The 24,674-nt window shown below is 38.0% G+C and overlaps 1 protein-coding gene across 3 annotated transcripts in view; it reads right to left on the reverse strand.

The window, feature by feature from the left end:
• Window positions 1-24,674, reverse strand: part of DOCK4 (dedicator of cytokinesis 4) — a 368,535-nt gene that overhangs the window by 300,547 nt on the left and 43,314 nt on the right. For 2 of the 3 annotated variants that reach the window (XM_087969279.1, XM_087969278.1), the window contains exons 2-3: window positions 1,888-1,971; window positions 780-820 (exon numbers count right to left, since the gene is read on the reverse strand). The exons of the other annotated variant lie outside the window; for it this stretch is intronic. In XM_087969279.1, coding sequence (XP_087825405.1) covers window positions 780-820; window positions 1,888-1,971 — 125 coding nt within the window. The remainder of the gene's footprint in view (window positions 1-779; window positions 821-1,887; window positions 1,972-24,674) is intronic. 3 annotated transcript variants of the gene reach the window in all.

Raw genomic sequence — 24,674 nt, forward strand, 5'->3', positions numbered from 1 at the left:
TTTGAGACCCTGGCAACCATCAAGGTCACCAACTGCAGGTACCTGAAAAAAAGATGGACTGTTCCCATAACAAAAGGATATCTCATAATTGGACAATGTGATCACCCAGGGGTGGGGAGAAAGGGAAGTTATTGTTTAACGAAGCAAGCTAGAAAACAAGAGCTGGATTTGATTATTCGGAACCAAAATGGTATATCCAATAAAGATTTACTTTTGGAAATTCAAAGTTCCCAAGAAAGTTTCCTTATTTTGGGTTCAGTAGTTGGACAGTTGACACTGGAGCGCCAACTTTATAAAATCAGACTTCCAAGCAAGGGAGTTGATGTGGTGTAGTGACCTTACCAATAATAAAATGAATGACATTTTCTACTTTGAGTGGGGAAGGTAAATTATTCAAAGTAAGTACTTTAAGACTTAATGCCTTAGCCATATTTGACCTTTATTTTATAAAGCATGGACAACATTAAAACTTGCACTACAGAATTACACATTAATGGCTAAAATCCAACAGGACCCTGGGGTGTGGTGTTTCTAGGTATTGCAGCAATGGCGTTGAGAGACACAAGTAGAGTTAGTTTTTTTCTTAGTGCATCTTAGCATAGTCCATAGTGAACTATAGTTTCCCTTCAGCTCTTATCAAATAATTATCCTAGACATAAACATTATTCCCACTTGGCATACATTTTATATGACTGCTCAATAAGCGATGTACTTTTACTTTTGTATGAATACCTCAAGTTTACATACACATTTTAATTTAGAAACAAAAATTAATTTACCTTGAAATGTGGGTTTTTTAAGGCAAATCCTCTGTACCAGCCTGAAAAGAAATATTTTATATTTCATTTTACTATATTTATAGAGTGCCTGACTTCTCTAGGCAGTTTCCAACTAAAAATCAGTTTATCAAGAGAAAAGTACAACAGAAATACAACTTAAGAAACTATAGTTCAACTTCCATATATATTTAGTATGAAATTTTACCTCTATGTATCTTCCCCAAATAACAAAAATAGGCAGAGGTATTTATAGAATACTACTACTGTATCATCAGTTACAAGCAGATCAGATTCATACCATTCAATAGCATTTCTACATAAAGAACAATGCAAGTTTAAGAAGTGACACAGGTGCTTCAATAGTTTAAAAATTCTTTTAAGCACTATAATTTAATATCTTTAATTCCGTGTTTAACATTATAGAAAGAAAATATACTCAAATTTAGTGGCTAGAACTAAATAAATCCAGATTTAAAAACTATCCTAATTAATCTTGGGGTAATCATGTTTACACACTTGCATCTCTGCTTCAGAAGCTGCTCCTAACTGTCTTTGCATGCATGTGACAAAGACTTAGCAAAATAACTCCAGAGTATTGTAGTATTTCTACAGCACTCTATTTTCTACCCTATATGTCATTACATTATACAAATATATGTACCTTCATACAGTAACGCTCAATCTAACACAACTTTATGAACTTAATTCAAAAACATAAACTAATCTTTTTGAGGAAAGAGTTTAACAGTTCATTATAAAGAAGTAATATATACCCCAATCAAATCTTAATCTATAATTATTGCTGGAATAAAAATATGGAATAAAAATACTATATACAGAATAATTATTTTCTTGCAGTTAGAGCTATCTTTTTACAGCAACAACCTAGATAGTTTATTTTGAGACTTTTCAGACTGGATAAATTTTACTGTTATTAAAGCATCTGTTTTTCAATAACATTTTGCTCATAGAAAATTAAATTTGGCTATTATTATTTTGAAATAGGTTTTCAACTTTAGCAAACATTTCTATTTGCTTTAGTATAACTAGGTGAGTTGATTTTGAAGTCTCTTGTCAAGTGACAGTTGCTTGCTTTTCCAACACTTACCATCACATTTTTCTAGTATTTGAACAGTGTCTCCAATCTCCAGTGATAAACCATGAGGGGTTGTTCCTCGAAAACTTGCAATTGCTAGAAAAGATATTAAATTCTATTGAACCATATTTTAACAAAAGAAAAATCACATGTTTGATATTTAACAGTGTGCTATTGTAAGCAAAAGCACCTCAATTTGCACTGAAATTTCACATAACTAGATTTATAGATACAGTAACAGCCTCCTTTTATAATCTAATAATATAATATTATATAAATAATATAATTTTTATAAAAAGGGATATTTGTTTAATAGCATTGGGGGAAATTCATCAATAAAATAATTTATGGTTCACAAAGTAGATTTTTTTAAATTATATTGCATATTTAAAGAAAATTGTTGGATGAAATATCCATCTGGTTCAGTTCCAAGCTGGGATAAAGACACTGGAAACATGGAGGCTAATTGGAAAGATAGTTTAATGATGAACAGAACCACCAGCATTGGTACTCTTACCTTTAATTGTCATTAATCTGAACTTAGATTGAATAACTCTTTAGATATAAGTGTGCTTTCTGATAGCCAAAACCTTTAGATACAGAGTTGGAAGCTACCTATCAGAAGTCAACATAAAGGCAAAATGAGCAGGAATATATCCATAAATTATGGTATATGGCTACAGCTGAAGCCAATTACAAAAGCTCAAACAAGGTAGTATAGAGGGTAATCAGTCTGGAACTGAACAATCTGGTACTGAACACACTCAAAACCGCAGAAATGGTGGTAGACTTTAGGAGAAACCCTCCCATGCTACCACCTCTTACAATACTAGACAACAGTATCAACAGTAGAAACCTTCAAATTCTAGGTTCTATCATATCACTAGACCTAAAATGGACATCTAACATCAAAAAGTCATCAAAACAGCACAACGAAGAATGTTCTTTCTGCACCAACTCAGAATGCTCAAACTGCCCAAGGAGCTGCTGATCCACTTCTACAGAGGAATTATTGTGTCTGTCATCTGCACCTCTATAACTGTCTGGTTTGGTTCTGCAACCCAACAAGACAGACTTCAGAGAGTAATTAGGACTGCAGAAAGAACAATTACTACCAACCTGCCTTCAATCAAGGACCTGTATACCACACGAGTCAAAAAGAGGGCTATGAAAATATTTACAGACCCCTCACATCCCGGACATAAACTGTTTCAACTCGTACCCTCAAAACGACGCTATAGAGCACTGCACAACAGAACAACTAGACAAAAGGACAGTTTTTTCCCGAATGCTAAACAAATAATTCCCTCAACACTGTCCAACTATTTACAAAATCTGCACTACTATTACTATTAATCTTCTCATCACTCCTTATCACCCATCACCTCCCACTTGTGACTATATGACTTTGTTGCTTGTATCCTTACGATGTATATTGACTGTTTCCTGGTATGATTTGATTGCTTATTGTACCCTATGACTATTATTAAGTGATGTACCTTATGATTCTTGACTCTTGACAAATATATCTTTTCTTTTATGTACACTGAGAGCATTTGCACCAAGACAAATTCCTTGTGTGTCCAATCACGCTTGGCCAATAAAGAATTCTATTCTACTCTATTCTCTTGAAGACTCCTGGCTATTGTAGAAAGTTAGCAACCACCTCTCTCCTAGAAGAATGAAATATTCTAGGATATATTAAAAAGGCAGAATATTATATTTCCCTGAATGAGAAAAGGAGAAACTTTTTTTTTAAAGACAAAGCAGCTTCCTGCAGCTCCCTGCCCCTCCTTTCAGCACCAGGATGATGGAATCAGGACATGATGGGATTAGCCCGCTACCCATTTTACCACACGGCACCTGGGAAGATTGCATCACCCAGCAAGATCCAACGAAGCTACCCCTGCATGGCCCCATGGGAGTCTGACAACCAATCAGGTTACATTTCTTGCCATAGGAACAGGAAGCAAGCTCAAAGCCCAAAGAGGGCATAAAACCCAGGGACTCTCATCATCTCTTCCCTTTTCACAGGATCTCCAAGGTATGTGATCCTGTTCATCAATAAACCTTTCCAAGCAACTTCCATGAATCCAGTGTCCTTTTCCCCACTTGGAACTGAACCCAGATGGACATTTCTTCCAACACTATCTTTTGCTATGTACTCTTTTAAATTAGTTCAATCTTGACATTTCTTTTAATTTGAATTAACTAACATGTGGCTTCATCTGTTATTTCAACTATATACAAATATCATTGGACTTGTGAAAGGAAATTAACAAAAAATTATGCACATTCAGACATCATGTTTGTGGTCAGCAAGCTAAGCAAATTACATGATAAACTGGCATTTTTCAGCATACCTGAAGGCAACAGATTAGTTTTGAAGAAGTTAGACAATTTGTATGTGATAACTATACCCTCCAGCATGAGAAAAAAAATTAGAGTGCTGGACTTAATGCCTTCCTATATCAATTATCCAAGATGATTTCTCACTCATTATGATAGGCATTCCTGGATAAAATTCCAAATTCTGAGAGGAGAGGATGGAGTCCGATTCTCTTTCTTTACACAAATCAATATATCACACTGAATTAACATGCATGGTTTAATGATTGGAAAAGGAAATGATAAAAATCTGAAAATAAATTTAATTGATAAATAAGACAATAAATTCTTTAACATTTGGATAAAAGTTTATAGCATATTACATAAATGCAAAGTAGAGAAAAGGACAGAAACTGAGATAAATGAAACTAAAATTTTCAACTAGACAAGTCCATGGGTGTGAAAGAATGAAAAACCATTAAATTTACACGAGAAAGCAAGGTTTCAATGAGGAGGAAGCAGCTGTGGAACTTCAGATGTACACGGAAAATTATTTATCAACCCAATCAAGGAACAGCAATGATATTTCAAGCCCAGCTACATGACAAATTGCCTTTAGAATACCAGCTGTTCTCTCACAATGGAAAGTGGAGTGGATAGCATGCAAGGTCAAGGACCTTGAAAAATCCTGAAGGTGCTTCTTCTCAGTTATGGGATGAACAAAACCAGTATATTTATAGAAACCTTCCCCCGAACAACCCCTCCCCCCTAACATCACCCACTTCTGATATAAGCAAGGTTTTTTATTTTTAATTTTCAGTTAGCAGTTTTTCAATCAAACATTTCTATGCGGTCAAAAAAGTGAATGCAAAAAAAGTATTTCAAGACACTTGCTGTTGATAAATAAGTGTGTCTCCTGTCTTCCAATGAATAAGCAGATTCACAGATAATATCAAGAAACCTCTAATGATAAAAAATTTGAGTATAGTACCACCATTTGAGACTGAAGGCTTATTGATAAAAGAACCTGCTTTAAGTATGAAACTGCAAAAATACAGTAACACAATAGTGGGTGAGATTTTATGATAAGCGAAGAAAGAAAATTCATAGAGGTTAAGTTTTCTGTGTTCTAGTTATGTTTACCATTACCAGAGTAGCAGATGTAGCACAACTTTATAAAAAGTTTAAATTGTTGTTGTTGTTAGTTGCGAAGTCGTGTCCAACCCATCGCGACCTCATGGACAACCCCATGGACATCCTCCAGAGTCCATTTAAACTCACGCCTATTGCTTCAGTGAGTCCATCCAGCCACCTCATTCTCTGCCGTCCCATTCTTCTTCTTTTGCCCTCAATCTTTCACAGCATTAGGCTCTTCTCCAGTGAGTCCTTCCTTCTCATTAGGTGGCCAAAGTATTTGAGTTTCATTTTCAGGATCTTTTTCTGAAGAGCAGTCAGGGTTGATCTCCTCCAAGACTGACCGGTTTGTTTGCCTTGCAGTCCAAGTGACTCGCAGGAGTCTTCTCTGGTAGCATAGTTCAAAGGCCTCCATTTTTTGCCACTCAGCCTTTCTTATGGTCCAACTTTCACAGCCATATATTGCAACTGAAAAATCTTAGCCTTGACTATATGCACTTTTGTTACCAGAGTAATGTCTCTGCTTTTTAATATGCTGTCTAAATTTGCTATAGCTTTCCTCCCGAGGAACAAGCATCTTTTAATTTCTTGGCTGTAGTCTCCATCTGCGGTGATCTTGGAGCCGAGGAAAATAAAATGTGTCACTATCTCCATTTCTTCCCCATTTATTTGCCAGGAATTGAGAGGGCCGGATGCGATGATCTTAGTTTTCTTCTTTTTTAAAAATTTTTTATTGGTTTTTTAAAACAAACATAAACAAACAAAACATAAAAACATCAAGCCATCTTCCATATATACAGTGTGCCGGTTGGTTTACAGATTTTTTTGTGCTTCCATTTCGTAGTCTTCAATTACAATTACATTGAATATACTCTCGTATTTTCAATCAAATATTAAATACATTAATATCATTATTAATCAATCATTCGACTATACTTTTATTCATTCATGTTTTATGAAATAATCATATTTTACTTAATTTGTTTTATGACGGTTAATATTATCATCCCAAATCTATCCTAAAATCATTTTGTAGATATAAGAAAACAATACATCTTTATATATTTATTATTTTCTAAGAATCTACATATTTCATTACTATATTTTATTTTCTAACCATTGATAGAATAGATCCCAAATTTTATAAAATTGTTTATCATCTTGTTCTCTAATTTCAAATGTCAAGCTACTCATTTCAGCACATTCCAATATTTTCTTAATGATTTCCTCCTGTGATGGTGTTTTCTCATTTTTCCAGTTTTTAGCAAATACAATCCTAGCCGCTGTTAATACATTTACAAACAGGTATTTCAAGTCTTTACTATATATTTCAGGTAAAATTCCCAATAAAAATATCTCTGGTTTCAAATCTATATGCTTTTTTGTCATTTTTTCCAACCACGTGTGGATTTTAGTCCAATATTTTTTAGTGTCCGCACATGTCCAACACATATGGTAATATGAGCCAGGTGTCTCATGACATTTCCAACATTTTTCGGATTTATTCTTGAACATTCTTGCTATTCTTGTCGGGGGAAAATGCCACCTGTAAAACATCTTATACAAATTTTCTTTATATGCTGTTGACATTGTCATTTTATAATTTTGAATCCACAGTTTTTGCCATTTCTCTAGATCAATCCCATATCCAAAATTCTTCCCCCAAGCAATCATGGTTTCTTTAACTTGTTCTTCTTCTAGTTTAATTTCTAATAAATATCTATACAATTTTTAATCACCTTTTCATCAGTACCTGTCAAAATCTTATCTAAGTCAGTTTATCATAGAAACCTTCTGTTTTAGAATCTTTATCATACCTTGAATGTATTTGCGCATATGAAAACCAATTCATCTTTATACCTTGTTCCTCTAGTTTTTGTATAGAAGGAAGCCAAGCTCGGGTCGGCCCGGCTCTTTCGCTTGGCAGGTGGGCGCGCACCCACGGCTTGCTTTCCCGGCTCTGCCCAGCCCGCATGGCTCTGGCACGGCCCTGGTGGGATGAGCGGAGGGCCTGGCGGGGAGGTGCTCACTGCTTTGGTGAGAGCTCTGCCACCAGGCAGGAGGGCCCGCCTGTCACCTGTGCTGGGCACCCCAGGTGAAGCTCTTCGCGCTCTGCCTGGCGCCAGGCAGGAATGGCGGCTGGGCGCTTCTGCTGGGGTGGGCCGATCCTGTGCTGAGGCCCCGGGAGATTCACCTCCCCACGTGGGGTTGGGCTGCCCTCTCGGGCAGGGGAGGCGTCATTTTTAAAAGAATTGGCTTTGCCTTCGAAGGCGAAGGGAAGGCGGCAACAGGAGTGCCTGAAGCCGAGTGTCTCTGCCGGGCTCCGGTTGCAGGGAGGAGTCCTGGCTGGCTGCGTGTGGCTGTGGCAAATGCTGCAGTGTTGCTCTAAACGCCGCGGCAGCATGGGAGAAGGGAAAGCAACAGTGACGGAAGGTCTCCTGCTACGAAGTGCCCCACCAACGCCAAAGTCAATGCAGGCAGCACCATATCCGAGTATGCAACAAAAGTACTTCCTAAAGGCAAGCCCCCCTGCCATTCCCCCCCCATTTTGCATGTTTAATATAGGCCTTAATTTGGGGGAGGGGCTTAATTTGATTTTATGCTGATAAAACATGCTGGGACTTCCTATTGGGGGAGGCCATATTGTTGGAGAAATACGGTAAATAGAAACATTAGAGAAGATAGGGAAATAAAGGGAATGAAATTTAAGAAGGAAGAATATAAATTATAAGCATTTGTAGATGACCTGGGTTTTATTTTGGAGGATCCATTAAAAAAATTGTCTACATTGATAGAAAAGATTAAGGAATACAAAAGACAAAACGATTTTGATGAAGAACATAGTTGAAAAACAAAAGAAAGAGTTGGCAGAGATTTTGAAGATCCAGGTCACAAATAAAGTTAAATACTTAGGAAGATATTTAACAGCTAGATGTGGTACACTTAAAGAGGATAACTATTATAAACTCAAACAACAGATTATGACAGACTTGGCAAAATGGGAAAATCTGCAATTATCTTTAATAGGAGAATACCTACAATTAAGATGAATATATTACCAAGGATTTTATATTTGTTCCAGACAATTCCAATTAAATTAGGGAAAGAATATTTTGAAGATTTAAATAAAATAGTATTGAAATATATTTGGCAGAGAAAGAAGGCGAGAATTAAATTAAAATTATTGCAAGATTCTAGAACAAGAGGCGGCTTTGGCTTACCCAATTGGGATCTATATTATCAGGTGACAACATTGATGTGGGTTAAGGAATGGATAACATTAAGGAATATTAGATTATTGACATTAGAAGGCCATGACTTGGATGGCATGCCTTCTTATGGTACAAGGGACTAAAAACACATGGGTACTTCAGGAAGTACTATATATGAGAGGCTTTACTATTAATATGGGAGAAAATTAAAAGATAACATTATCTAAAAATACCAGTCTGGACTTCCGGTTTGAGCTTCTTCAGCGACAGACCAAAACCTTGTCTCTGTGAGGCTTTGATCCGTGCTTGCCGCTGGAGTGCCCGAGCTGGCTGGTTTCGGGCTAAGCCACCCGTAGAGGTGGTGAAGAGGGGGAGACTGGCAACAGGGTTGAGGAGAGCCACATCTCTCCTCCCCAGCTGGCCAGTACTCCCTTTCCTGAAGGCGGTTGCAGCGGTGGTCAGAAATGGCCACCACAAAGAAGAACTCGACCGGAAAAGAATGTGTAGGAGGAAGATAAGAAAGAAAGTTTTGGTTGACCGGGTCAAACAGCAAAAGCAACAAATAAGGTACCCTGGAATTGAAACTGTTAAAAACAATAACATTGTTCCCTAAGAAGATTTTTAAGCTGCGAAGGAGAGAGAAAAGGGAAAAGATTTGGTTTTCTCCTTTTCCTATACTGACAGCTAAGAGACTTAAGCAAGAAATTGGAAAAAATCCACTTTGACATCAATAGGCATTTAATGCTGAAAATAAAAAGTCAAAGGGATAATAAAGATTTCTGGATAATTAAAAGCTTTTGAAAACAGGAAAGGAGAGAGGAAGAATAAAAGGGCAGGATCTGGAAGGGAGGAGACTGCCTGGAATTAAAAAGAACTTACAGCAAAATCTCAACAAGACTTCCAAAGATACATTCTAACTGAAATATTGCAACAAAAACCCCAGGAAGAGAAAGTCGAAAAAGAAATAAGAAGATATAACTCGGGACTATCTGGATTACTTGATGATTTCTGGATTCTTGGTTATTGTTTTGAATGACTAAAATCAATCGGGTGGTTGTTTAAAACTTTTTAAAATGGCTCCACTTTTAGAAGAACTGAAAATGGAACTTAAAAAGTACAAAGAAGATGCACAAGAAAGGAGAGGTTCTTTTGGCTTCAGTATTTCAGTTTTTAGAAATGGAGATTTGGAATTATGAGAAACAACAATAAATGCCTGCAGAACAAGAAGATTGTGACAAAGAAGAAGCCATCTTTAATGAACAAGTAATCTTAGATGGGGGAAAGAAAGGAAAGGGGAGAAAGAGAATGGAAAGTTTAAGATTGGGAAAAACAACTCCGAAAAAAATAGAGTGAAAAATAAGTATAAAATCAGAAAGCAACAGAAGAGGGAAATGCAGAAGAGAGAATTAGAAGTAGAGAGACAAGGGGGTAAAAAGGGAGGGAGAAAATGAGAGGGAAGAAAGAAAGGAAAAGAAGTTATAAAGGACAGAAGCAAAATATAGAGAAACAGGGTCTATTTAGAGATAATGGGTGAAAACTTAATGGAAAAAGGGGTTCTGCAAAGGTACATAAGATAGTATGGTTATATTAGAAGCAGAAATAATTTTAGAAAATATGAAACAATGTATGATTAAAATGCCTGATAAAATAGCTATCGTAATTCAGTGGAATGCTTGTCAATAAATAAATGTAACAAAAGGTATATTTAATGATTTATAAAACATATGTGAAGAGAAATAAGGAAACATTAATTATGGAGATTATATGTGTTTTTAAGGAAGTATGATATTTAATTGAAAAGAAGGTTTTAATGATTATTAATGATAGAACTGAACTGGAATGGAATGAGGGTTTATAATTACATATATTTACAATCTTTCTTTTTTTTTTTAAAGAATATAGTGTGTATTATAAGAATGTGCCAAGCAGAATTCGATTGGAAGTTATGTTTTATGTATTATATTGAAGGTCATAAACTTAAGGTATATATTGAAGTTTAAATAAGAGTTGAATGGATGTAATTAAAAGATATAAAGGTGTCATACTCCAATTAGTAACTACAGGAGAAAATTTGTTTAATGAGAAAAGATAATATGAAATTGAAACAGAACAGACAAAAGTATAAATATAATGATTTGAATTGAGATGAGATAATCAAAATAAAATTGAGAAAATTAAGAGGGGAAAAACTATTTAGAAAATGTAAAATAGTATAAGATATGGAATAGAATACAAAAAGGAGCATGAAATTGAGTTTTGTGTCTGTATAAAGAAGTTCAACTTGGGACCATGCTATTTTCAAAAAAGATGTTTTACTTGTATTTTGTGTGTGAAAACCCAAATAAAACTTTATTAAAAAAATAAATAAAAATACCAGTCTGGTTTTCAACTATTGAAGGATCTGCATATTCAGTAATTTATAAAATGGAACAGAAGGTTTTTATGATAAATTAACTGAGTTAGATAAAATCTTGACAGGTACTGATGAAAAGGTGATTAAAAAAATCATATGGATATTTATTAGAGGTTAAACTAGAAGAAGAACAAGTTAAAGAAACAATGATTGCTTGGGGAAAGAATTTTGGATATGGGATAGACTTAGAAAAATGGCAAAAATTATGGTCTTGAAATTATAAAATGACAATGTCAACAGCTTAAAAAGAGAATTTGTATAAGATGTTTTACAGGTGGCATTTACCCCTGGCAAGAATAGCAAGAATGTTCAAGAACAAGTCGGAGAAATGTTGGAAGTGTCATCAGATACCTGGATCATACTATCATATGTGGTGGACATGTGTAGAGGCTAAAAGATACTGGATTAAAATCCACACGTTTGGAAAAAATGACAAAAAAGCACATAGATTTGAAACCAGAGATGTTTTCATTGGACATCATACCTGAAATATACAGTAGAGAATTGATATATTGGATTGTAAATGTATTAACAGCAGCTAGAATTGTACTTGCTAAAAACTGGAAAAATGAGAAAATTCCAATGGAAGACGAAGTTATTAAGAAAATAATGGGAGTGTGCAGAAAATGAGTAAATTGACATATGAAATTAGAGAGCAAGAAGATAAACAATTTTATAAGACATGGGATTTATTTTATGAATGGTTAGATAAAAAAACAGGGAAATGAAATATTTTACAATACTCTATAATGTAAGTATAATAGAATTGTAGAGGTAAAGTAATGTAAGGATACATTATTATTGAATAGATTGGTGATGATGAAATGAATGTTATAAAATGGGCCAAGTAAAAATGGTGATTTGCTCGCATAAAATGATGGAATGTTAGTAACAGTCTAATAAGCAATTAATAATGATAATAATGTAAATATATATAGCTGATTTATAATATAAGGATTAATTCAAATTAGAAGGTAAAGACTGCAGAGATTGTGCACAAGAGATTTCTACCAACTGACACACTGTATGTAATTGAAAGATGGTTTTATGTTTCATGTTTATGTTTTGTTTATGTTTGTCTAAAAAATAAACACTTTTTTAAAAAAAAGACTAGACAAGGACCAGAAAGTGATAAGAGATAAGAAAGTTCAATGGGAGGATAACATGATGAAATGCTAGAGGAATATCTCAGTTTATGCAACTATCATGAATGCTTCTCTCTTCCCCAATCTCCACACATCATTTAACTATAATATAGCAGAGCAATTAAATATACTCTTGTGATGATAATTGTTTAAAGTTTACATACAAAAATATAATTACACTTATGTACCTTAACAAACTCTGTGTATGTTGTGTGTTCCTTTGAGCATTTCATTCATTAGTGCCTAAGAACCTGAACTTCTGTAACTCGGCTGAAAGTGTTTTAGTGTATATACTAAATTTCCCTCCCCAAATGATGTAGCTTAAGCTTAAGTACCAGCCTCCCTATTTTACTCTACATTGATTAGATACTGAAGATCACAGGGGAAGTGACCTGCACATGTATCTCAATGGAAAGCTCCCAAAATCAGTTCCTTTTTAACTTCCTACATAATGTTCCTAAATCTTGGATTTTAAAAATAAGTATAGGCTCTGGCAGAGGCTTAGATCTTGAAATAAGAATGATTACTTCCAACTACAACAATTTAAACTGTTTTTATGCAAATAAGTTATGCAAACTCTACTATCCAATGTTCCAAGAGTACTAGAAAACTGTCATGATTCTACTTCCAATGAAGATGGCCGACTAAATACCTGCTCAAAGAGGACTCCCTGAAGGGTTTTTCTCTCAGCTGTACTTCAACTACTAACTGAAGGGACTGATATTCCTTCAGTTTTTATGACCCACCCAAATCATGGAGAGTCTAAGAATTACCCCTCAAGATCCTCCAATACAGCTCAAGATCTCCCAAGACAAAAATCATGTAGATTTTTGCTTTCATTTTTTCTCATAGTATACACACACACACACTCTTTTGGAAGTTAAAACCCACCTCTCTCCTAGGAAAATGAAATACTTTAGGATATATTAAAAAGGCAGAATATTTCCCCTAAAAGAGAAGTAGAAACTCAAAGAGCCAGAAACTCAGCCCCTCCCACCTTTGTTAATGGGCCATTAAGGACTGGGCCAGTATATCCTACATAACAAAGATCTACTTCTTTCAAGCAGAGCCATAATAGGAATTACCTAAAGTCAGCGTTACAGCAAAACCAGATCCCAATCAGCAACTCCAAGACAGGCATTTTCTCAAAGTTTCTTTTTATTGGAAAAGTCATACTGGCACACCTGGGAAAACCCAAATCGGATAGTTCTGGGTTTCCCTCAGTAAATCAAAATCCAAAATCCAACCACTGCACCCATCAGTCCATCACATGGTCCAAACACCATCTGCCCAAACAAGAGACATCTCTTCAACCACTCCTCCTCCAGGTGCAGGAATAACATGACCTTGACCGAATAGAAGAATGCTATTATGTCTACTAACACTTTAAAAATCCCCCCTCCTAATTTCCCAAACACAGGAAAGTGGCACCGTGGCAATTTCTAGTGTTAATATGGCTTCCAAAGCTGACAACCTTTTCATTACATCATCATCCAGCAAGAGTCAACCAAGCCTGCGACTCAAAAGACAACCTACCAAGTTACCTCTGCATGGCCCAATGGGAGTCTGACAACCAAGCTCAAATTCAAAGCCCAGAGAGGGCATAAAACCCAGGGACTCTCAGCATCACTCTCTTTTCTTCATCCAACAGCTCTAAGGCATGTCCACCATTAAGCCATCTTTCCAAACAGCCTCCATGTTTCCAGTGTGTTTTTTCCCCACTTGGAACTGAACCCAGAAGGATATTTCTTCCAAAAATACATACATATATTGCTTAAGTAATCTTACAGTTACTTAAACTCCAACTACTGGTGTCGAAGAGAATGAAGTTGACCGGTTCTATGAAGCCCTATAGCACCTTATAGAATTTACACCAAAAAATCATGTCCTTATCATCATGGGGGATTGGAATGCTCAAGTAGGAAGCCAAAAGATAACAGGAATAACAGGCAAATTTGGCCTTGGCGTACAAAATGAAGCAGGCCACAGGCTGGTAGAATTTTGTCAAGAGAATACAATGGTCATAGCAAACACTCTTTTCCAACAACCCAAGAGACCACTCTACACATGGACATCACCAGGTGGTCAACACAGAAATCAGACTGACTATGTGCTCTGCAGCCAAAGATGGAGAAGCTCTATACAGTCAGTAAAAATAAGACCAGGAGCTGACTGTGGCTCAGATCATGAGCTTCTCGTTGCAATATTTAGGCTTAAATTGAAGAAAGTAGGGAAAAGCACTAGGAAACTCAGGTATGAACTAAATCATATCCCTGTAGAGATACATTAGAGATGACAAATAGATTTAAGGAATTAGATCTGATAGACAGAGTGCCTGAAGAACTGTGGACGGAGGTTCGCAACATGGTACAAGAGGTAGCAACTAAAACCATCCCAAAGAAAAAGAAATGCAAGAAAGCAAAATGGCTGTCTGAGGAAGCTTTACAAATAGTTGAGGAAAGAAGTGACGTGAAAGGCAAGGGAGAAAGAGAAAGATACACCCAATTGAATGTAGAATTCCAGAGAATAGCTAGATGGCACAGCCAACGGTTGTCTTGGTGAAATGCTAATATATTTTTTATTATTATTATTCTCTGTGATTCACTATGGATTTCATACTCACGAGACAATCTGCTAAGAATTGGGCAACGTTTCTTTAAGGAACAGCTTTCTGGTACTTCACCCCCTCTTTTCTCTGCAAACATGGAGGAAAATTCCCCCGAGCTATGGATTATAACAAACAAAGGAAAGAAGTGGCAGTGCCAGGAAAAGGTGACAAGGTAAAAGGGCAGGAATCTTGAATAGACAGAAGAATAGGGGGGGAAATCCCCTTTCCCTTCAATCTTTCTAACTAATATATGCTCACTTGCAAATAAGATGGATGAAATTCTTTTAAATAGGTGCAATTCTGAGTTCTACAACTCAGCAGTTCTCTGTTTCACTGAAACCTGGCTTAATGCAGAAATTCACGACAACAGCATAAATATATCATGATTTCAGATATTTAGATCAGGCAGAATTGCAGAAATATCAGGTAAAAAGAAGGGTGGAGGCTAATGTTTATATATCAACAACAGCTGGCCTCAGCATATAACTATAATATATACATTCTGTGATAAAAACTTAAGAGTCTTTACCAGGGGTGGGATTCTACCAGTTCAGACCATTTCTATAGAACCAGGTATTATGATTCTGTGCAGTTCAGAGAACCGGCAAACCGTGCCTCTGGCTGGCCCCGCCCCTCTCCGTCCGCCCCTCTTCTCCCTGCCTAGTCAACCCTTATCGCGCATGCGCAATATTGCATGCATGCCTGACATCACTGACTGTGTTCTTCCCTGCCCAATCACTCGTTAAGCCATTTCTTTCTTTTTCCCTCCTGACAATCAACTGTTCCTATGATCAGCTGTGCCGGGATTCCCCTTGCTTACTTACTGCTTCGCCCAGGCTTCCCTGAGGTCCAGGAAGGCAAAAAATGGAGGGGGGCGCAGCACCCACCTCCTCTAGTCACATGACCACGCCCACGGAACCATTTGTTACAAAATTTGAATCCCACCACTGGTCTTTACATATCAACCGCAAACCATTTTATTCTCCACAGGAATTCTCCTCCTAATAGCTATGTATGTTCCTCCACAAGCTTGTGTAAACAAAGCTTTACGAACTCTAGCTGACCACATTATGGAGGCTGAAGCCAAACATCCAGATTCCCATCCCATCATTTTTGGAGATTTCAATCAAGCAAATTTAAGGAAAGAGCTCCCAAAATATTTCTAGCATGTCAATTGTCCCACCAGAGGCAAAAATACTTTAGACCATTGTTACACAACAGTAAAAGATGCTTATAGGTCTTTACCACAAGCAGCTGTGGGACACTCAGATCACTGCACGATTCACCTTGTACCTGCCTACAAAGACTTAAAACCACAAAACCTACATTTTAATCAGTGGACTGAGGAGGCAAAACTAAAGCTACAGGCTTGCCTTAATTGCATTGATTGGAATGTTTTCAAAGATACTTCTGCAGACCTAGATGAGCTCACAGATACTGTAACATCATATGTCAGCTTCTGTGAAGACCTATGTGTACCAATCAGGAACCTGCAAATATACAGTAACAATAAACCTTGGCTCACAACTAAACTTAAGCAGCTATGTCGTTCCAAAGAGGAAACCTAAGAAAAGGTGATAGAATGCTATACAATCAGGCCAGAAACGTCTTAACAAGAGAGATCAGAGCAGCAAAAAAGAAGCTACTCTGAAAAGTTAAGGAATCAGTTCTCAACAAATGAACCAGCAAATATGTGGAAAATTCTTAAAAACATTACTGGCTAGAGCAAACCTCCTTCCAGACAGAGGAAACCAACAACTAGCAGACGACCTGAATGTGTTTTATTGCAGGTTTGAAAGGAAACTACAGCCACCTACCTATCTCCACAACTCCCATCTCAGACACACCAACAACAGCCAAGCCTCCTACAACTGACCACATCTCAAACACACCAACAACAGCTAAACCTCCCACAACTGTGCCCAACCCATTGGGTTCACAACCTCAGAAAAAGAAGTGCAAGATCTACTTCTCAGACAAAAGCCAGGAAAAGCACCAGGCCCAGACAAGATAACACCTTCTTGTTTAAAAGTCTGTGCTGAACAATTGGCTCCCATCTTCATCCAAATCTTCAATAAATCACTAGAGATGTGCTTTGTTCCTTCTTGCTTCAAAAACTCTACTATCATCCCAGTGCCAAAGAAGCCCTCCATCAACGAACTGAATGATTACAGACCAGTTACTCTAACATCTGTAGTTATGAAACCTTTGAAAGGCTAGTGCTGCCCCACCTGAAAACCATCATGGATCCACTATTAGACCCCATGTAATTTGCATACCGAGCAAATAGATCGACAGATGATGCTGTTAATATGGCTCTGCACTACATCCTGTAACACCTTGAATCTCCAAATACCTATACAAGAGTCCTCTTTGTAGACTTTAATTCATCATTCCAGACATTCTTCTAACTAAACTAAATCAGCTAGCAGTACCTGAACACACTTCTAAGTGGATCATAAGCTTCCTAACAGACAGGAAGCAGCAGATGAAACTAGGCAGAATCACATCTGATACCTGTACAATTAGCAAGGCTAATTAGCACACAAGGCTGTGTGCTTTCTCCACTATTCTTCTCCCTATATACCAATGAGTGCATCTCAAATGATCCATCTGTTAAAATACTGAAGTTCGCAGATGATACAACATTTGTCGTCTCATTTGAGATGACAAATCCTCATACAGACAGGAGGTTGTACAACTTGTCTCGTGGTGTGACCGGAACAATCTGAAACTGAACACACTCAAAATAGTAGAAATGGTGGTAGACTTTAGGAGAAACCCTCCCATACTACCACCTCTTACAATACTAGACAACACAGTATCAACAGTAGAGACCTTCAAATTTCTAGGTTCTATCATAAGGCCTAAAATGGACACCTAGCATCAAAAACGTCATAAAAAAAACACAAAAAAGAATGTTCTTTCTTTCAGAATGCCTGCTTTGGGCTATTGTGTGCATGGTATTTATATGTGCCTGGTTGTGTGTGGCTTTTTAGTTGTTGATTGGGATGTTGATGGGTGACTATTAAGCTTTTGGCTATTGTTTCCTTGTGCTGTCTTGGTCGCTAAATAATTGATAAGCTGATGGTAAATCTGTTTACTGTTTATTGTTTCCCAGGCTGCAATCAATTCCCTGGCTATTTTTGTACCTGTTCGTCCAACAATCCTAATAGTGCAAAATTGAATGTGTGTTCTTGCAATCTGATGGTTAGCTTCCCCATTTGTTCTACATAGTTCTGGGGCAATCCATGAACGGGATCCAGTAGATTACATTGGAAGTACCACTTTATTGGTGACCCAAAACCCCATGTGAACTTTTTGCACAAAAAGGAAAGACTGAAGTTATGATTTATGGTTTTGATGATCAGACAGGATAGATGATAGAAAGAAGACTTTATATTTCTTTTTCTTCTTTCTACTTTTCTTCTACTTACTTTTCTTTCTGCACATTTAACTTTTTCCTTGTTTCTTTCCCTTTCTTGTTTTCATTCTGTTTTAGTTAGTATTAGTTCTTATTATTGTTGTTCAAACTTTCAGTGAAAATACTTTTTTAAAAAACAGCATCTGTTCCCATGTGAACACTCCCCCCCACCAATTTTTTGCCATAAAAAATAGGATGATTTTTTTTTTTTTTTTTTGCTGTTGTTTGGATGGGCAACTGAATTTTCCCAAATGAAGACTATTAAAAAGAAACACTCCACTAAGATGTAGGACAGCATTCTAGGTCAGTATGCCAAGAGCAGAGAAAAACGTTATAGGCGAGACAACTGGGGTACTGTAATATCACTCTTTGCTGGTGGGTATTGCTATGGTTACAGAACTCATTAAAGAGTAAGATTAGTAAGCAGAGGCCTTTCAACAAGTGGATAGCGCAGTGATAGAACAATGCAATGTATCCATGTGGAATTCATTGGGAACAGCTAGAAAGTTATCAGATTCTGTCAGTGACCGAAACAAAATTTTAAAAAAACCCACCCACCTCTCTTTCACACCACCATTTCACTTCTTTAAACTTATTCCTCCCCCTCCCCCTGCATAACAATAGCAGCTTCATTAACAGTCATTCCAGGCTTTAATTACACTTTAATTTGCATGTGTCAGGCAGGAAGGAAGAAGGGAGGTGTTTTCTGGACATTAAAAACCAATTCAGTTCCTAGATCTGAAGATTTATTATGGGAAAGAATGTGTTGCTTAACCTTCTACCAGACTATGTACGTTTTTTTTACTCCGTGCACTGTTTTAGCTATCAAATTTCCCCCAAATGCTCACAACTCAGAATCAGTTCCCAGTAAAGGCACAATTGTAAATGTGGTATATGGTTTCCAAATCTCTTATTTTCTTTTCTCTCTCTCTCTTTTCTCCCTGCTCCTTTCAAGTACTGGAGTCATATGAGGCAATGTTGATGGGTGTCCTGCTGTCAAGGTACGAATCTTTAAGAGTTATTGAAGATGAGAAAAACTTAACTCCGTCCCAGGCAAACTGGTGCAATGTCAATACTGATGTTATACTTCCTTATTTTTATTTTGTTTAAAATGGGCAGTCAACATTCCCTAGTCAGTGGGCATATTCATTCTTAATCAGACTCTGCTGGATAAATTTGAGGTAGTCAACTGCTTTTTTCTCTCCCATATTTTTGCAACGTGCTGACATATTCTTGTCAATGGATAATTCCATTTTTACTATAACATGTTCCATGATTAGACAGTTTGTTATTTACATGTAAGTTTTACAATAGGTATGGGAGGGTGAACCAGTCTTCATTCCAGCTTCACAAGGCAATTTGTTATAAGGTCATTAACTCACAAGCAAACCAGACTTTTCAGACCCATTTTTCACAGCACCTAACTTGTAGTTTGAAAAGAATGCTTATGATTAGGCAATCAATATCAAATGGGACAATTTAAATTTGGTTCTACCTGATAGTTTTACGCTTGTATTTTCAGAAGGTAGCCATTTGTAGATTTTAATAAATCTGAAACAGGTAGGGCTACCACATTTGAGATGGAAAAATCTAGATGTCAACCCTGGAGCCATCTTTGAGCATCTTCAGGGTTGCCACAGCAAGGCTGACTGGAGCTGTGGGAAAGGGAAGGGGGAGAGAGATAACTGAGAGATAACTGAGGGGAATATGTAGCTAAAATAACAATCTTTCTTCCTTTGTGATTCAAAGACACTCTCACCAACACCTGGAGGGGCGTGGATGGGAGGCATCTAGGATAGTGAGAGAAACCTGATTGGGGCATATGATGGTTGTGTGTAAATGTGGGGAAGAACTTTGGATTTGAACTGGGTGGGGAAACCCGGGGGATTCCTTCAGATGTGGTATTTTACCATCTGTGGTCCTGGAAGGAGCTGCAGCGAGGTGGATGGTCACCCAACTTCAGGGTTGTCAAACTCATGGCCTGTGGGCTGGATGTGCCACATGCTGGCCATACCCATGCCTGGTTTAGTGAAGGGGAAAGAAGTCCCAATACGTCACATAATGCCGCCATGACGACGTGAGTTTAACACCCTTGCCCTACATAATGATGCCCTGTAGCTGAGGAATTTCAACTGCTTCATGGCAGTGCCTCATAAATGCTTTGAGGATCCTTTCACCAACTGCAAAGCCAGGGACTGCATCAAAGCCAGCCAGGGCCAGAGAAGTATAGTCAAATATATCCAGGAGTTCTGTGACCTGGAATGGTGAGAGAACTCCAAGCGGCCCAGCAGGAAATCCAGGGGAGAGCAATACTAACTCTAATGACAACCCCTGGTAAGTGGCTTGATCATCCCGATGACAGTCCCCATTGAACTAATAATCCAATCCTCTGGATTAAAAGCTAGTTTAATGGCCCTTCTGGACTCAAAGTATACCAGATGCTTGGTCAACCCTGTCCTGGTGAAGAACTAGGGATGAGACTTAGACCACTCAAAGTGACAGTGGCATTCTGCCAGTTAGATGGCTCCCTAGTGAAGGGGCATCCCAGCAACATTTGTCACTGAGCCATTAGAAACACAACTGGGGAAGCACACAAAGACTCTGAGTTCTACAGTGGCATGGAGAATGGAGAGACATTTGATGTTTGGATTGGCATGGCTCTGGAAACGGAACTCCTATATGAACTAGAGGAGGGGACAGGGGTGGGATTCTACCGGTTCAGTCTGGTTCTATAGAACCAGTTGTTCCCGTTCCTGGTAGTTCGGAGAACTGGTAAATCGGGCCTCTGGCTGGCCCCGCCCCTCTCCGCCTGCTTCTCTGCTGCCTGCCCGTCAGTCCTTATCACGCATGCATGATATTGCATGCATGCACAACTCTCCTGCTTGGTCTTGCGCACCTGCCAGGCCAGTCATTGCTGCCTGCCTTCCACTGCAGCCCTGCCTTTACTGATCTCCCTGGGTGCAAGCCCAGGTCACCTTTCCCCCCGCTTGCTTTTTGCTGCCGCTGGTGGTCACCTTTCCACCACTTGCCTTCCGCCGAGGAACATGTGGAGAGGCTTGTATAGGATCCAGCCAAGTCCTCCCTCTCCCATTAGAAATGGCTGCGGTGCAATCAGAGAAGCAAACCAGGTTGAATCCTGCTTCTCTCTGCTTGTCCGGCAGCCGTTTCTAATGGGAAGAGGAGGGGGGCACCTGCTGCCCCAGCCCTCTGAAAGCATCTCCCAGTGAAGTGAAGTGGCGATGGCTGAGGTGGGGGGTGCTCAAGGTCCCGTTGCAGTTGTACACCACCCCCTCCTCCCCCTTCTTCCTTTTCCCACCACCCGCAGCTGACTGGAGCTGTTCGTCCCAGACCAGGGCTCTGTGTGTGTGTGTGTGAGAGAGAGAGAGAGAGAGAGTGAGGGGGGGGAAGGGGAAGGAAGAGAGGAGGGAAAGAGAGGAGGGAGGGAGAGAGAGGGAAAGAGAGGGGGAGAGAGAAAGAGAGAGGGGAGAGAGGGAAAGAGAAAGAAAGAGAGGGAAAGACAGAATCCCACCCCTGGGTGGCTGCTCCCAGAGTGACAGAGATGGAAGGAATAATGGGGTCATATAGAAAGTCAGCATACAGGCATCCGATCCTGGTTGCATTAGGAACCTTTTGTTTACAATATCTGTAAATTTGGAATTTTCCCTTCTGTGCTACAAATTCATTTTTGTTAAGAGCATGGGACATTTGAGTGTTACATTTCTGAAATGTTTTTTTGTGTGCATTCATGGAAGTCGTTAACTTTGATTTGTCAGTCTTGGGTTGCCTGATTATTACCTTCAGGTGAATTCTTGAAGTTATAAAGAGTCTAAGTAAGTAATAAAAGTTTCTCCATTCACAGTTCCTAATGTCTGGTTTTTGAAGAAAGGATCATTTCTAAACATGTTATTTTTCTTGTAAAGTTTGTTTTGTTTGTGTAAGTTCTCTGCAACAATGCCACATACAGAGACACAATGAAGAGAAAGAATATCTGGTTATGAGTGTCAGGGGGATAAGAGTATTGAGCATGAGGCTCCTGTTTTGCCTGCGATCTTGGATTGGGGTTTGAAGGCTGTAAACTCTCCAGTCTCTTTTACATCTACATAACTGCAACTGTTGTTCTTGGTTCTGATCTGGTTCAATAGCTTGTGATCCAATGTAAGAAGGCTGTTGAGGAAGAAAGGGTGAAAGGGTGCAGAAGTATTCATCCAGAATTGAAGATTGGGCTCCTGGGGAGAAGGAACATCTTTGGGACTGAAACTCATGTACTGTAGATACAATAAGAAGCACCAGTTGGGTCTAGGAAAGGTCACCAATCTGAAATGTTAAAGGCTGCATAATTCTGCAGCCCTCAGTAGGGTGGTTCCTTCCTTCCTTCCTTCCTTCCTTCCTTCCTTCCTTCCTTCCATCCATCCATCCATCCATCCATCCATCCATCCATCCATCCTGCTATTACCTTTCTTCTAGACTGTTCTTATTCTATGATACTGTAGAACTGGGATTGCTCTGAGCATCCTCTTGTTTCTAAGCTGCCTCATTTGTTTCTGTTGATTGCATGGTTTTTTTTATTTAACTTAATAGATTAAGTTATTTTGATTTAACTTAATGGATTAAGAGTCTTGCTTTCCTGAGGGACTAGCTGAGGCAGTTTCTTACAGCAGCAATGAAAGCATGGGAAAGCATATGGTTGCTTTAACCATTTGAAGAGAGGTGTTTCTGATCTTCTGTACTTTAAGGAAGGAAGCAACACAATGACACAATTCAGTTTCTATATTCTGGGAAACTGCTCTTGTCAGCATACCCACTAGTGGAACTGATTCTCAGGACTGAATGCAATATGATGATTCATATGATTTCAAAGATTAAACAAAGCATCAATTAGCTATAGAATATGTTTTGTTTTATATGAATGTACCTCATGATTTGGTCAATATTAATTACATCTTATTGTAGTGTAAACCATTTTATGGTGTGAACCATTTTATGAGAATGGTTGTATATTTCAGAGTTTGTATCTGTCAGAGTGCTTCAAGCATTTCATTTTTTTCACCCTGCAGTATAAACCATTATTTTGCTTAAAATTAATAAACTAAAGTTATGGGAACAAACAAACCAATTAAGCAGGACAATTTCATACACACCACCAAGCAGCCTTATGTGTCTCATCAATTTATTTATTTTTTTACAAAATACAGGTAGTCCTTGAGTTATAACTGTTCGTTTAGTGACTTTTCAAAGTTACAATGGCACTAAAAAGTGATTTATGACCACTTTTCACACAACTATTATAGCATCCCCATGGTCATGTTATCAAAATTTAGACGCTTGGCAACTGGTTTATATTTACAACAGTGATATGATGTGATCCCCTTTCGCGACCTTCTGACAAGCAAAGTCAATGGGGAAGCCAGATTCACTTAACAATCGTGTTACTAATTTAACAACTTCAGTAATTCCCTTGGCAATAAAGATTGTAAAACGGGGCAAAAGTCAACAACTGTCTCCCTTAGCAACAAAAATTTTGGATTCAATTGTGATCGTAAGTCAAGGACCACTTGTACACTTAGAGTCACCACTGCATTGCTGCCACTAGTTCCACCACTTTCACTGCTCTGCTGGATGTGGAACAGCTGACTGGCACTTTTTCTCATTGTGGCCCATAAGAATTTTGAATTGATCAAATTCTTTTTCCTGTAAAAGAGTTGCATAGGCCTGATAGACAAAAATGAAAAGAAATGAGCAAAAAGGCAGGAAATACGGGAAGTGGAAAGGCAGTCTATCTTGCTTACAACCATACATTCACAGCACTTCTCCAAAGCTTCCTATATTTCCAAACCAACTTTGAACATCATCCTCTTTTGTTCTTTCAAGTTCTCATTTCCCTTTTTTGGTGGATCTCATTCTCATCAAAACATACTTTTCTCACTTTCTTCTCAAACCATTCCCGCTTCTTTCAGAACCATGTCCTGTAATTTGATTGTATTCTTTCTATATGACTACACAACCACAGAATTGTTTCATGTTGGTCACCCACTTTTATGTTCAATAAACCATTTAGAAGCACTCATTCCTTCTTGATCCAACTTTTTCCCCAAAACGCTCCTTGAGTAATCCATTCAACATTTATGTTTAACTGACATGTCTTGCATCCAAAATAAGCAGAAGCACATATACATAGCCATATTTACTTTTTTCAACAAATATTCATCGCTAGCGATACACTACATACTATCTATTACGATTTCCAAACTGTAGTAATCCTAGCAAAAAATACTAGATTACATTTTTTTATATTTTATATGAAATAGTTCTTTACTGGTTTTCAGCATTGTATCTTAATGTTCCATTCTACAGCCCCACATATGGTGACACTTATACACAGATTATTTAGTGTATGGTGATGTTACAATTAGCCAGAAGACTACAATACTAGTATATATTAGTTATTTGTCTGCTGAAGAGAATAGTCCATGGTGAACCACAGAGGGCAAACCAGGTCTGCACCAGAAAGATGAGTGGTCTCATGTGGCATTCTCTC

The sequence above is a fragment of the Notechis scutatus genome, chromosome 6, assembly GCF_049901735.1.
Source record: "Notechis scutatus isolate UNSWTSFEM ecotype Mainland chromosome 6, rNotScu1.2, whole genome shotgun sequence".
NCBI classification, from domain to species: domain Eukaryota; kingdom Metazoa; phylum Chordata; class Lepidosauria; order Squamata; family Elapidae; genus Notechis; species Notechis scutatus.